General features: G+C 40.3%; 1 protein-coding gene across 2 annotated transcripts; it reads right to left on the bottom strand.

The window, feature by feature from the left end:
- Positions 1–4,095: 4,095 nt before the first annotated feature.
- naa50 (N-alpha-acetyltransferase 50, NatE catalytic subunit) lies at positions 4,096–9,774 on the bottom strand. Of its 2 annotated transcripts, none has more exons than XM_076290640.1 (5): positions 9,609–9,774; positions 7,431–7,567; positions 7,120–7,239; positions 6,282–6,348; positions 4,096–5,791 (listed from the first exon to the last, which is right to left on the bottom strand). In XM_076290640.1, exons 1-5 carry the CDS (start codon positions 9,614–9,616, stop codon positions 5,614–5,616), a joined length of 510 nt encoding a protein of 169 aa, XP_076146755.1. In that variant the 5' UTR covers positions 9,617–9,774; the 3' UTR covers positions 4,096–5,613. The 2 variants fall into 2 exon arrangements, with proteins under 2 accessions (XP_076146755.1, XP_076146756.1); XM_076290641.1 differs by having other exon boundaries at positions 7,431–7,564.
- Positions 9,775–15,874: the final 6,100 nt, after the last annotated feature.

Below are 15,874 nucleotides of genomic sequence, written 5' to 3'. Positions count from 1 at the left end.
CTAGAAAAGGGTCAAAGGTGGAAGTAAATACATCAAAAGCATATTTGGTATCATTTGAATCGTAATTTTCTGTAGATTAAGAATTTGTGGTGCCTACAGCGCAGATTTGTACCGAAAAAAATATATAGGGCTTTGAATGGAGCATGGCACAATGAGTTTTGGGCCAAAAACGTATGTTAGTACATCTTGATATTAGTTGATATCTCTTAAGCCAATTGAAAGATATTCATCAAACTTGGTCTACTTACCCACTATAAGTTGTCAAAGAGCTGGCAAGACAATTTAGGTCTTGAGGTCAAAGGTCAAGGTTACAAGGGGTCACACAAATAACTCACATGCAGTATTTGGTTCATATATCCAAAGCAGACTGATGGATCTTCATTAACTCTAGTACATATATTGTCTATACAAGTTAGATTAACTTAGGGACTCAGGGCCATGGGGTCAAAGGTTAGGATCAGTTTCATCCCCTGACATACAAGGTTATAGACGGTGGAGACATGCTAATCAACATGCCATGTTCAATTCAATTACTGTAAATATAGCATTTTTACATAATTTAGCATATAGACTTGGTTGTTTTTGACATGGGGAGTCCCTATCTACAGCACGAGTTCATGAGTTCAATACCTCTCCTTTGTATATAAGAATCAAGATTCTGATTGCAATTACTGTTGGCAAATGTGCTTAGTTACATAGCAGTGAAATACTTCCACTAGCATAGTCATGACCTGACCATATCTCTTTCAATATTGCCCATGCAGTCCTTTCCACAGTACAAGCAGTGCTACTTCCAGCTGTAAATTATAGCTTTCTGTGCTGTGCTGCTATGACTGTTAACTGTGGCTCTTGCTATTTTTCCCTTCATGGACAAGGTGTTGTCTACTTTCTCCTGGCAATTTCTGTAACCCTGAAGACTAGCATTGTCTTAAAGGTTTTGATGTTAGTAATGTGGCATGTCCGTTGTTATCTGTTCAGTTGAAGTTACGGGTGGGCAAAAAATAATATCTAAATATTTTGGAAGATTTTGACGGTAGATATCAATAATATAATTAAATACGAATTTGTCAATCTCTTAAAAAATGGGATTTAATTGTATGAGTTACAAGCCACCTTATAATTTCTTACAAAGCACATTAAGGGACACAAAGTATTAAGATAGCAGTTCATTTTCTAAATTTTGTTTCTGAAAGATGAGACTGTTGTAAGAAGCAATATTTTCCCCTGGGATGAATATCAGTATTTAGTTGTGCTCAGTACTGTCTTGATTCATTATTTTCCATTTCACTGCAATGGATGATGAGACAGCACTTGAAGAGGAACTTGGAATATGCGCAGATCTTTGCGTTATCTGCCAATGTGGAGGTGAGCCGTCATCTTGTAGCACTGGCTTGCAAAAGCTGATTTACTATAGCGTTGCTATAGGCAACAACACATTTTTAAAGGGTGGTTCAGGATATTGGACAAATCAGTGGAGACCGTTTTCAACACTTTTCATCCAGTCCTTCTAGTTGCAGAGTTTGCAGGTGCTAAGCTAGCGCAAGTAATCAGTATGTTAGCCTGCCACTAAAAAGTCTTACTCCACAGTACACCCGAGGCAAATACATTATAACGGCAGACAAATAAATTATAACGGCAGACTGTCGATGTAAATGTCTGTGTGTTGATAGTTTTATATTTCTAACATTATTCTATCCTTGCATTTCAATGATTGCATAACATTTTGAGGGACTAGTTTCTTAGCAGTGGTTAGTAGTACTGCGTCGAAAAGTAAACAGAGAAGCGCACTCCAATCAGGATACTGTCGTGGAAAATGTCTACCCTGGAAATCCAGAGTTCTCGCGAGAGCACAATGGAATGAGCAATGATGCAGGTTACTTTTACCCCTTGCATCCCGGGGAACCAATCAAATCGGCGTATCTGATATATGCGGGCCAGAGGCGAGCTAAACTGATGACGACAGCGCTGCAACGTTGGAGGTCAGTAAACATTGGTCATAGTGTTATCTAATTGCATGCAGTTAGATTTTCAAATGCATGCTTGGTGCTGCCCCTCGAGTTGGGCCATTACATTGTTCGTGGACAGACCCTTAATCTATCTAGATTACCAGGGTCTGGATTTTCCAGGCTAGAAAATGTCCACTTCCAAATCCAATTGTCCAATTAACAATTACCACTTGACTATTTAGTAATTAAGCACTCTGGAACAAGGCGTCCGAAGGAGACAATGTAGATAGAAGATCTTCCGAAGACCGTTGATCTTTATTCACCGTATTCCAATGATAGTACAGCCCAACCATCAAAGCAATAGGGAGGAGATGTCATCAGCTGGGGCCCCCGACAAGATCTCCCCTACGGATGGCTATACACTATATTTTATACTCCTCAGCCCTTGAGAAGTGCCACCCTCTCACGCCATCTCCATCAACACCCTTCACCAATCAGTACCAAGCAGGGTCGCTTACATTGGTGGAAACCATCTTCCCATCATGCATAAAACTATATGCAAACCTATGTAATGCAACATATGTAAAATAGTGTAACCCTAAGTTTTTCTGGTTCCTTCCAGTTTGGTGAAATAAGGCCTTCTTATCTTATTCTCTTCCTAGCTGGACAGGCCCTAACTCATAAGGCACAGTGGCCTCCTCATCCCTGTCCTGTCCAGTCCTCACCAGCTTGATAACACCCCCTCTCCCTTAACCATGTAAGGAGGAGATCCTCTCATCCTGGTACCCCCAGTATTTTTCCACTCACCCCACTCTTCTGACAGTTGGTCTGGCCTACACAATATACAATGACCTCACACTGCTCACAGCAAATGCAGTGGCATTAAGACTTATGACACTCATGACTACATTCTTCTAAAACATGAAAACCCATGCAATAGTATAAACCTTGAAACCCATGATTACATCCCTTCACATCCTGAAAACCCACCATAATACCTAGTAAAATCCTAGGTAATATCAGTCCGCTGCTGCCGTTGCTTATATGCCTACTACCAACTTTAGGGAACAAAGTATAACTATTGCAATGCGATGCAAGAGTAGTTTTTATTTCTAACACTATTCTATCAACATAGACATTTACATTGCTCGTCTGGCATTATAATTTAAGTTGAAGGAAATAGCTCAAGATGACAATGTTTATCAGATGTTTGACAGTAATGGTTTGGATTTAATCTAAAACTTCTGCTATTCAGCTTGTCTAAATGATGTACTGAATGTTATGTAATAGTACTTTGTTTTTTACTCCAATATCATTTATGAACTGAAACAGTTATTTTAAAACAGGTATTCACACAGATTTTTGCATTTTTAAAACAGCAAATTATTTTGATTTTTCCTGGTTTCAGAGAGGCTACTACTACAATACTAAAATAAGATTGTTTTTATATATAAAATAAAGTTCGTTTTGCTTTAATAAATGTCTTAATCTTTTTTAATGTCAATTCAGATAGCTGATTCTATGCCTCAGCCACCTATAGCCTCATGACCTTTAACCTCTACCTGTGATCCCATGATGTTTAATGCCTTATCAGTTAATTCAGGCTTAATTATCTGTGTTGGGTTTAATGAGGATCCTTCAATCTGCTTGAGAGGTATAACACAAACATTGCATGTCAAGTATGAACTCACATGACCTTTGACCCCAAGACTTTAAACACCTACTAATTTCATCAAGAATTTATGGTGAGTAAGTACATCAAGTTTGGTAAAGATCCTTTTACCAGTATGGGAGATATCAGCTAATATCTATATGTGATAATATACGATTTTGGCCCAATAATCATTATACCATGGTCCATTCAAAGCTGTATATCTTTTTTCTAGTACAAATTAATCTACATGAAATTACGGTTCGATTGATACCAAATATCCTTTTGCTGTATTTACTTCCACCTTCAACCCTAATTCGCTCAGACTATATCTATTTTAACTATACATGATATTTTACATTACATTTTCATGCACTGGTAATTCCTTGGAATTGCATTTCTAGTTTAATTTGTATAATTTGCGTTTATACAGACTTGCAGATAAAATAGGCAAACTTGTGAACTTATGTGACAAAGCTACACATGAGGAGAAAAGGCTTACTGCAAATAGTATTTCCTTTATTTAGAGGTTTAAAAGTCTTACAATATAGAGCTCCAGAAAAGATAAAATTCTTCAAAGAAAGGAAAAAAAACATGCTTTTAACTACGTTGGAAAGGACAATCCTCTCCATGCATGCACAGGGTCAAGGCTTCTCTGAGGGCTTGAGGGTCTGTCCCACATTCTTCATAAGAAACCTGTTGGATTGACCTGCAACAGTCCCACATGTATATAAGGTGGACAATGTAATCAGTGAACATCACTGAAATGGTACAGGTACACTGTGGGAGAGATTTTAGCTGCCAGTGTGCCAAGAGAAAAAAAACCCTCAAAGAATCAAATTCACACACACTCACACACATACAGAGCTTGAAAGAGAGCACACAGTAGGTCACAGTCCACAAGCCACTCTCACTGCTCCTGTTGAGGGGCAGTTGTACTACAGTAAGCCTTAACCAAAAAAAAGAGAAAAAACACTGGTACTCCTGCCAACCAAGGCGAACATATTTTCCATTGGAAATTCAAGATGCTTACATCTTGGGGTGAGGGTGGGGAGTTTTGATCTTTCACAACACTGTGTTGCCCCTTTAACTGCACACTGTATTCTTTTTAAGTATTTGTATCTCACCTGCAGCATTGGTTTTCAATCAAACCTCCAGAGAAGCCTTGAGCCATTCAGCATCAATGTAACAAAAAATAAAAATAAAACTCCAAGGGAAATTAAATAATGGGTAGAGAAACCAAAACATTCAGAAAGAGAGTGGAGTCTCCTCCAGTCTCCCCCCACCTTGAAATCGTTCCAACCAATCTCCCGCTTTTTTTTCCAGAGGGGGCCCCTGTTCCCCTCTCCACTCTCCAGCACTGATCTCACAGCGACAGAGAGGTTCATGTCACAGTGGAGACACTGCATCTTGTGCCACGATCTCGCACTGCCAGGGACAAAAGAAGCAACAAGTCTCAACCACCAGCAGGATTCCCTTCCCAATTGTCCATGGGCTCAGGTGGCGAGGGGATGGAGTTCTGAGAATTCTGTGCATCACCATGATGCCTCAAAAGCATCACTCCAAGGTTACCATCTGGGGGGAAAGGGGGACATCCTTCTTCGACAGCAATCCTACCTTCTTTAGATGTTCCCTCTTTAGTTCGACTGTTTATGTCCACAACAGCAAAACAAAATCGTCCCCTTACCTCAAGTCAACGATTTTAAAAGAACACACAGACAGCACGCTTTGCAAAACACAGAAACCTTCACCATCTCTTAACGGTCAGAAAAATCAGCAGCCTCTTGGAGCAATTTGAACTCTTAAAACAATTGTTTTGTTTTCAAATACCTAACTGAAGAATAGAAGAGAAAAAAAAAAGAAATGGCAAAATACAGGGACTTGATTTCATTTCATGAAAAATTAAAACAACTTTTGTTTTCCAATTAAGTGGTGAATGTGTCGACCCTGGGGCTTTTGTCACAGTTCCTTTTGGGGGAGATGGGGCAAGACCATGTTTCTTCGATGGCTCAGCCTCTAGTCTGCCTTCTGCAGCTCTCCCGCAGGGGGCGCACACGGGCTGCGCAGGCTCTTCTGAAGAACATGGGCATCTGCAGGCTCTATCCTCTTGTAGTAGTTCTTTTTTGTCTCAATGATCTCAAAGCCAAACTTCTGGTAGAAGTCAATAGCCGACTCGTTGCTAATCTGCACATGACTGCAAGGACAGGAAGCAAATCATTATGAGCCATCTCTTGAGCCTACTGTCAGAAGGAGGAACCAAACTCCCAACCCACAGGTATTGCAAGTGCATAGTTATTGAAGTCAGAATTTGTAAACGTGTGGTTACACTGTAGTAACACTGACTGATTGTGAACAATGATACACAAAATCATGACACCCCTATTACAAGTACATATATAATGTAGTTACACTGTAGTTATACTGGCTAACACATACGCGCAAAGATACACCCAGCCAATCCCAATAACACATTTGTTGATAGAGACACTAGAGTTAGTGAATCTAAATTTGTAATCCAACAAAGACCTTCCCAAGGTTTGGTGGTGGAATGGGAAATGAGTTCCTGAAATTACGTATTCAGTGGAAAATCAGTAGATGGATTTTTAAGATTGACAGATTCACCAAATGATCATGTATCTGAATTTAAAACCCTTATCAGTGAAAAGCTCATGACAGATACTCACAGGTAGATATTATCAAAAGTGCCATCCTTCTCACAGATATTCAACACATGGTTCAGCATCTTTGTCCCTGTAAATGAAACAAAAGTTAAATCATATTCAAAAGATGTGTATCTATGGTATACAAAGGGTACGAAATGTGGTCATTACCATAACTGCAAGTAAAAAATCTATTTGCACTGCTGAAACAACTACATATTCTCAGAGCCTTGACATGGGACTGGGGAATAACCCTGCAAGTGGTCATGATGCATCATAAAATACTGTGTGTCAGGGTACTTTCCAAGTTCATATCACATTATCAAAATGACAGTGTTAATGTTAGATTAACACTGTTACAAGTTACAAGTGTAGTCGGTTATTGTAATTCCATACACGGTGTGAAGTCCTCTAGCTGTCCCTTCAGTGTACACTTAACAAATATAGTGGCTTTGATAAAGCCATAAACAGTCCTAGCCAATCAACATGGTACTCCATGACTATGGAATGAAGGGGAATAATTCGATTGGATGTTAAGCTCAAACATTAACAATCTTTTGTGAAACCTGAACCTGTAATCATGGCCTGCATCTTTGTCCAAAATGAAACAAACAAACAAACAAATAAAACTATTACTACTCAGTCATTCCAGTGGTCTTCTATAAATGGTTATCAGTCGCCACAAAATTACATCCATTAAAATTTAAGGAGGCACTAGCCAACATTCCATCTCTGTAGAGTAACACACACTGTTGTCGAACTCCTGCAGTGTTTCACATGGAGAAAAAAAACAGGGAGTCCTAACGCCATGTGAATAATTAGACAATAACATTTATCTAGTGTCATGTACACACAATATTACCTATTCCAAGTCTTCGGTAGGGTGCTAGGCAGCCTAGTGTCATGATGTACAATCTCTTCTGATTCTGAGAGTGGTCTACTCTGCAGCATACAGCACCTACTGCAATATCATTGAAGTAAGCTGGAAGAAAGGTGGTACAATGTTATATCAGAGCAATGCTGAATCCAAAAGCAACCTTCATATATCTACAAACAGAGCCATTTAAAAACTCATATAGTGAAGAAATGTCAGATACGTCCATTTTGCTTTGAGTTACACTAAATAGTTTTTGTTCCAATGCTGTTTTAGTTATACCAGCACCAGATATTTACCTAGCTTAGCGAGTTCTCCAACCTCCAGCACATCCTTGTAGAACTTGTCGTTGTAGCTGACGGGGAAGATGACTTGATTCAGTCGCTTCAATTGTTTAATGTTGTGGGGTGTAACATCCCCCAGCTCGATCCGGCTACTGGAACAAAACCAAAACGGTCAATGGCTGAACATCAACAAGACTTGCAGGTCAAGCATTACACATGCTCCACTTTAACAAAAAAATGACTCTCTTCCACCTTGTCAACCCTAATAGTCAGCCTAGGGACCTTCCAAAGGCGTACGACAGTGAAACTACTTATGGTGGGTCACAGTGTTGCTCCCAGAACATTCCCTCACACAAAGCTACAAACAAGCACTGAGAGCATCAAGGTCTCGATTGATTTTAACAAAAGTGCAACATACCATCACAAACCACTAGGTTAATCCTAGTCTAGACCTGCTCCAGTGCTGACTTGTTACTGAGTCCCATCAGCATCTGTCTTATTGCCACTACTTGACCCTGGCTGCAGGACGTGAGAGGTATTTATAGGGGTAACTACATGCTAAACCTCCAGTCCGACACAACAGCTGCTTGTCACGTGTGCCTGGCACCACTTGCACAGCCACCAGATAGGATGTGGTGACGGGAAAGACCTGGCAACTTTTGCAGGTTTGATTTAAGACATCTGGTCGACAAATCCACATTAAACCTCTTGGACACCAACAGTGCCTTGCTTGTGGTTTGCTTGTCTGACCTCAATGACAAGTTTATGGATTTTATTCTGCAGTTGTGTTTAGTGACATGCATTAGCCAACATACTGCAGATTGATAAAATTCCATTTATAACTGATACTATATAAGTAGCATTACAAAATACTACACCATTATAGTAGGCGTTGTAAAATGAAATAATGACTGCATTAAGTAAAATAACATAACTGAGCACCTAATCATTTCATTCAAACCAATTGAAGTTAAGTTATTTGTTAACCAAATTATAATACACAATGTTACATCATCCAGACGGCATGGTACCATTATACATTGAATAGCTGGCAAACTAATTTTAAACACTTCTGTTTGGATTGGCACCACTTGGCACACTGACAGGTTACTAACATGACTTTCCTGATTTCCTGCAATGCCTCCTAATTAATTAAACGATTTCAAAATGTTAACTTAGCACTGCAGTATTAAAAGCAAACACAGAGCTTTGGTAACTGTGCTATTCAGAGTGCCACCACAACCAAACTGACAGCAGACTGTTACTATAACTGTTATTAATAGCTGGACTAAATACTTGACTGAGAGGTAGTATCCTACTATTCGGCTTGCTAGCATACGTTAACGTTGTTAGTCGTTGTAACAAAATAACAGGTTGCACCTAAGAAAAGACCATGTTGCAAATAAATTCTCCCTTGTTGTCCTACCATCCAACAACGTAGTGCTCAGTACAACAGACTGAGCACAACAGAGATTGTTTTGGGGGACACTAGTTAAAAGTAACTTCTGTGAACTCGTAGCTACAAAGACAGCTACAATCAAGGCTGGCTAGTTGGCTAGTAGCTAGCTAGCTAACTTGAGAATTTACTTCAAAACTCCAAAGGGACAATTTAGCAAGCTAGGATAGCAAGTAAGCTTACATAAATCAATACCGATTCGCCTCTCAAATAGCGTCAACATGACCGAGTATAGCATTCCATACTCCCGAAAGTGTTAGCTAACCTAACATTTCAATGAAAGACACTGACATTGTAAATCAATGGACTCCTTAAGGTGTTGAAATGGTAAAAGCGTGGTTTGCTAGCTAGAAAGCCTGGGTGTCTGACTCAACGAATCTCGAATTAGGATTCGCCACACGAAGATAGCACACACCGGTCTCAATCTTACTACTGTAATGTCAGGTTCATAAAGGCAGTGTAAAAACAAACAACAGTGTGATTAACAATCATAGAGCACAGTGTCGAGTTAACAACTAATTTAAACCAATCGCTATGAGAAATATTAGCTAGCTAGGCTAACTGTGGTGCTGTCGTTGGCAGATTCTTTTGCTACCATTAGCTATCGTTAGCCCAACTGAGCGGAGAGCTTAGGTTAGCTTAGCATTCTATCGCCTCCCCCGCCCCCCGTTGGAAAAAAAGAGAAAGGAAAAAACTTTACTCGTGGTGAATAGACGTGTTTAGACGTAGCTACTCACCCTTTCATAGCGAAAAGAAGTTAGTCCTTGTTCAATATGCAATATGCGTTGAGTGTATTTTATGGTAAGAAAGGGTGATTTGGGTTCAGTTCGAATAATGATTGCCTCCAGAGGTACCCTCCACATGTATGTTGCTAGCAAGCTGGCTAACCGTTCTCCCTCCACAGCCGACGCTGCTGTCAACTCTGACCCCTCACACTTTGCTCCTGGTAGAATGTTTTTTTCTCCTCCTCAAAATGTCGTGTAAAATCAAATAATATTCCTGGATACCCAGTGCATGATATTGGCCGTTCTTTGATGAACCTGAAACAAAATAATTACATATCTGCGAAGGGACAAGTAGGTGAACTTTGACCTTTCACATCATGATTTGAAACTGCTTTAAATACGAAAACCCATTACAGACATGTTAAATCTAAAACATAAGCATAAACATAAATCAAATATCCCATATCCCAATTAAGAAAATATAAATTGGAATCAAAAATCAAATACAGAAGATACAAACGACACAGTCACGTGACACAAATGCATCCCAGTCTAATGGATAGAAACCACACAGTGCCTCTGCTGTAACATTTTAGAGTTGCAGAATATACTGTAGCTCATGCCACCTTATAATTGAACAATTCTAGCAAATTCCTACATAAGAGTTGACATAAAACAGTGATATTTAACTGTAGCCAGTTTACACTGTAGATTAATGTTATGTCAATCTGAATCAGATTGTTTCCCAAAACTGGTGGATACAAGGAAGTTTATTGTCATATGCATATAGTTACTGGAAGTAAGAAATGCAGTGAAATTATGTCTGGTGTCAGCCTATTTGTGCATTTATGGGGGTAAAAAGTGCAGTAGAAGATGGGTTTAGTAGATTAAGTGGCAAGGGCTGCATAAGAAAGGTGGGGGAGGATTGGGATTGGGGGGGGGGCACCAACATGGAGCACCCAAGAGCAACAGGGGCAAGGAAAAACTCCCTTACCAAGGAGGAAACCTTGGGCAGATCCACGGCTCAAGGGGCTAACCCAACTGCCAGGGGTCTTGGTGTGTGTGTTGGGGGGATGACAGGGGAGATGGGATAGTGTGCTGTGCATGTGGGGAGAGGGCAGTGTGCAATATGTGTGTTGGAGAAGCTTCCTCATGATACAATGTGCTGTGTATTGGGTGGGGGGGCAGTGTGCTGTAAGTATGTTGGGGATGTGTGTTGGAGAAGCTTCCTGATGAAATAATGTGCTGTGTATGTAGGGGAGAGGGGAGGGGGCAGTGTACTGCAAGTATGGTGAAGGGACTTATTATTGCAATCAGAGTACTGTATGTATGATGTATGTGAGTGATGACAGTGAAGATGTGTGTGTGGGCGGGAGGGGAGTGGAGCAGTGACTGTGTGTGTGTGTGTGTGGGTATGTGGGGGCAGTGTGCTGTAAGTATGTAGAGGATGTGTGTTGGAGAAGATCCTGAAGACAATGTGCTGTGTATGTAGGGGGGGGGGGGGAGTGTGCAGCAAGTATGTAGAGGAGGCTTACTGTAACAAGCAGTGTGCTGTATGTATGTGAGGTGATGACAGTGATGATGTAAGTGTGTGTGTTTTTTGTGTGTGTGTTGGGGATGGGGGTGGGGTGGGCAGAAAGGCTAGGCAATCAAGGACATGGGTAGATGGAGGAGAAATCAAAAATAATAAATAAAAAGTTCTATGGAGATGTGCAAAAGTTGGAGAAAGTCAGATATGTGTGTGTGTGTGTGTTTTGACGTGTGATGAAATAAGAAAATAAATAAAAGGTCTGTAGCATAGGGAGAGGGATGAAAAAGTGCTAAAAGTCTTGGGTGTGTGTGTGTGTGTGGGGGGGGGGGGGGGCTGCAGTGTACTGCAAGTATGGTGAAGGGACTTATTATTGCAAGTAGTGTACAGTATGATGTATGTGAGTGATGACAGTGAAGATGTGTGTGTGGGCGGGAGGGGAGTGGAGCAGTGACTGTGTGTGTGTGTGTGTAGTGTGTGTGTGGGTAGGTGGGGGCAGTGTGCTGTAAGTATGTAGAGGATGTGTGTTGGAGAAGATCCTGAAGACAATGTGCTGTGTATGTAGGGAGGGGGGGGGCAGTGTGCAGCAAGTATGTAGAGAAGGCTTGTAACAAGCAGTGTGCTGTATGTATGTGAGGTGATGACAGTGATGATGTAAGTGTGTGTGTTTTTTGTGTGTGTTGGGGATGGGGGTGGGGTGGGGCAGAAAGGCTAGGCAATCAAGGACATGGGTAAATAAAAAGCTCTATGGAGATGTGCAAAAGTTGGAGAAAGTCAAATATTTGTATGTGTGTGTGTGTGTTTTGACGTGTGATGAAAAAAGGAAAATAAATAAAAGGTCTGTAGCATAGGGAGAGTGATGTAAAAGTGCTAAAAGTCTTGTAGGTGTGTGTGTGTGTGTGTGTGGGGGGGGGGGGGGTCATGAGTGCTGGGGAGTGAATGAGTGCAAAGTCAGTATAGTGTGAGTTCAGAGTTGGGGAATGTTTGAGAGTGCTGAGGAGTGAATGTGTGCAAAGTCAGTATAGTGTGAGTTCAGAGTTCAGATGACCTGGGGATTAAAACTTCTCCTGAGTCTCTCAGTTCTGGCTTTGTGACTACATAGGCGTCTTCTTGATTTCAGCGGTAGGAATAATCCATTGTTAGGATGAGAAGAGTCCTTCAGAATCTTTTGGGCTCTTAGGAGTACTCTTCTGGAATAGATATCTTGTAGAGCAGGGAGTTGAGTTCTTATAGTACGTTCAGCTGAGCGCACTACTCTCTGCAGAGTACTACAATCTCTAACTGTGGAGTTCCCATACCAGGTGATGATGCTACCAGTTAGAACACTCTCAACTACTGAAGTGTAGAAGGCCTTCATGATGGATGTAGAAACTTTGAATTTCCTTAGCTGATGAAGGAAGTAGAGTCGTTGTCTGGACTTCTTCAGAACATATTGAGTGTTAACAGTCAATATGTGTGTGGGCTAGGTTTGTGTTTATTCTCCTATTATTTCAGTTGAATTCATCAAGGGGCCCTGTATTGGAATTTTCTCACATTATCTTTTTTGTATTCTGAATAGAAACACTTTCAAAAAGTATCCACTGGGGAACTGAGGTTGTTTCGATCTTCACTTATTGGTTTTGCAATAAGCTGTGAGTAGCTTGATTGGTAAAAGAGCTATTTGACATAAGACATAAATGAAATAAGACATATTTGGTGCTTAGATGAGATTCATGTTTCATTTGGAACATCCAGGTCTGCCATGTACACCTTCGGTTTATGGAAATAGCCTATATTTCATTCGTGAAAATATTACATTTTACTGTAAAGAGGGCTGACTATTCGAAGACACTGTGAATCTTATTACCTTGAATTATTTTACTACCATATCCAACTCTGTGAGAAACTGTCTCCACAATTACACTTATCTGACCTTAAAGTCCATGTAGACCTAGGACCTAGGCATGTAGACAGGTACGTACTGTCTCTGTATGTATCTAATTGCCCAGATTTATTCTTGAAATTACTCAGATTATGTGATTACACTTAGGTTACAAAAACACTAGTTACCCATCAACAACAACAACAACAACAACATTCAAGTCCTAGTAAAAACATACAGTACATATTATGCACCTACAGATGGCAGCAAGGTCATGTTACACAGTGACAATTCAAAGAATATTGCGGAAATAAACATGTCAAAATGTACCATATCTCAGCATACTCTGTCACTACGAAACAAAAGCCATTAATTTTAGCCCTTATAAATGCCTTACTTTTGACCTTAAAACCCTTTTTTAATTAAGTAGATTAGTAGATTAAGAATGAATGATCCTAAGACATCCTAAAAAGGGGTGCCCAAAAATATCTCAAACAGGAAGTGAGTTTTTAAAGAAATGGAAAAATGCCGCACTCCCCGCCACAAAATTGTCAGCTGATTCAGACACTACCTAAACAACCTCTTAAAAGCTTAAAATTTGGTATGTATGTTCCTTGGGTGGTCCTAAGACATCCTAGAAGGGGTGCCCAAAATATCTCAAACAGGAAGTGAGTTTTTAAAGAAACTGAAAAATGCCATGCTCCCCGCCACAAAATTGGTAGCTGATTCAAACACCACCTTAACAACCTCTTAAAGGCACACTATGCAGGTTTTTTTAGCTTAATATGCAAGTTTTTTTCGCTTAATTTACCTTCATTTAACAGCTTCAGAGTCATTGGAATGGTTATATGACTTTTTTCGGGTTGAATGGTTGCCGTCTCGCTTCTCCCTAGCGCCTGTGAGTGGAAAAACCACCCTTGCAATTGTGGGCCGGCGGGCCGATGGCCTCAATGTCAGGAAGTATAACGACTGTAATGAATTGCTTTACTGCATTCAAATACACATACATGCCAGGCAACGGCTAGAAAAAAGGTAGCGATGGACATTCGTTATGACAAAGCCAGCGAAAAAGAAGCAAAAACTGAGAAAACAGTAAGGAAATTGCCAATACTGCATAGTTTACCTTTAAAAGCTTGAAATTTGGTGTGTTTGTTCCTTGGGTGATCCTAAGACATCCTAGAAGGAGTGCCCAAAAATATCTCAAACAGGAAGTGAGTTTTTAAAGAAATTGAAAAATTGCTGCACTCCCCGCCACAAAATTGGTAGCTGATTCAAACACCACCTAAACAACCTCTTAAAAGCTTGAAATGTGGTATGTTTGTTCCTTGGGTGATCCTAAGACATCCTAGAAGGGGTGCCCAAAAAGATCTCAAACAGGAAGTGAGTTTTTAAAGAAATTGAAAAATGCTGCACTCCCTGCCACAAAATTGGCAGCTAATTCAAAGACCACCTAAACAACCTCTTAAAAGTTTCACATTTGGTATACATGTTCCTTGTGTGATCCTAAGACATCATAGAAGGGGTGCCCAAAAATATCTCAAACAGGAAGTGAGTTTTTAAAGAATTTGAAAAATGCTGTGCTCCCCGCCACAAAATTGGTAGCTGATTCAAACATTACCTAAACAACCTCCTAAAAACTTGAAATTTGGTATGTTTGTTCCTTGGGTGATCCTAAGACATCCTAGAGGGGGTGCCCAAAAATATCTCAAACAGGAAGTGAGTTTTTAAAGAAATTGAAAAATGCTGCGCTCCCCGCCACAAATTTGGCAGCTAATTCAATCACCACCTAAACAACCTCTTAAAAGCTTATATATTCCTTGGTTGACCCTAAGACATCATAGAAGGGGTGACCAAACATATCTCAAACAGGAAGTGAGACTTTGAAGAAATTCAAAATGGCCACCCATATAATTGACAGCTGATTTAGAGGCCACCTAAACAACCTCCTAAAAGCTTGAAATTTGGTATATGTCCCTTGGGTGATCCTACGTTATCCTGGAAGATTACTCCAAGAAATCTCAAACGGGAAGTACATTTTTAAAGAAATTGAAAAAAGGCTCCACTGCCTATCCACACATTTTGGCAGCTATTTCAAAGGCCACCTATACAACCTCCTAAAAGCATGAAATTAGGTATAAGTCGTGTCTTATAGATATGTCTCTGTTTTAAGCAGACAACACAGCTACACTATGGCTATCTACAGTATCCACCAATTGTCTCAAGGATACTATAAACACAGACACTCAAGCACCTCAGGCAGACCTCATAAAAAACATACAATTAAGCACACATGTCCCCTGCAACTTCTTAAGACACAGTAAAACACCACACTAGATTACATTAGTCCTATATAGTCTACATACTGCATATTGCATCTATTCACATGCTCTGGCAAATTGGCATAATACTGTGCAAAGCAACCCAGAATCCTGGCATCGGCTCACCTTTGCTGCCACATTTAAGAGGTTCTCTACAACTTTGGCTGCCTCTGGTAAAAGTATCCATAAAGGTGCCCAAAAATCATCTAATTTGGTCCATCCATATTTTTCAGGAGAAGGCACTGACTGGGTAGCCTGCAGACCTTTGGACCAAATGCTAGCTTGGTACACTGCTCTATTTGAATGCTGTATCAGTGCAGCCTGTGTGGGAGGGATATTTTCTATTGAGAGACATATTTGAGAAAACAAGTCCTTCCTGAGATCGTTGACTTTTTCAAGATCCGTTTTCTTATTGTAAAGAACACAAGTGTACTTCTCCAGAAATGCAAACATGTTTAATTCCTGGCTAAGCAGTTGAAAAGGATTTCCTGTCATAGCAATGAAGGCATCCTTTACTTCTGGAAATGGTTTCCGTGGAGCCCACCCTTTAGAAGGAGTCTGCTGTTCCATA

Source organism: Alosa pseudoharengus, unplaced genomic scaffold (genome assembly GCF_046254945.1).
Source record: "Alosa pseudoharengus isolate Yale_2024_CS ecotype anadromous, Long Island Sound unplaced genomic scaffold, YU_APseudo_1.1 YU_APseudo_1.1_scf_18, whole genome shotgun sequence".
Taxonomy (NCBI): domain Eukaryota; kingdom Metazoa; phylum Chordata; class Actinopteri; order Clupeiformes; family Clupeidae; genus Alosa; species Alosa pseudoharengus.
Note: the sequence above shows the minus strand (reverse complement) of the source record. Positions and strands in the feature narration are given on the sequence as shown.

What these genes read in the sequence shown, in the direction of transcription:
- naa50 (XM_076290640.1), bottom strand. An exon ending in TGGAGAACTCGCTAAGCTAG is followed by an intron (nt 7,240 to 7,430) that starts GTAAATATCTGG and finishes CCTTTCTTCCAG; the next exon opens with CTTACTTCAATGATATTGCA. An exon ending in ACTTTTGATAATATCTACCT is followed by an intron (nt 5,792 to 6,281) that starts GTGAGTATCTGT and finishes CTGTCCTTGCAG; the next exon opens with TCATGTGCAGATTAGCAACG.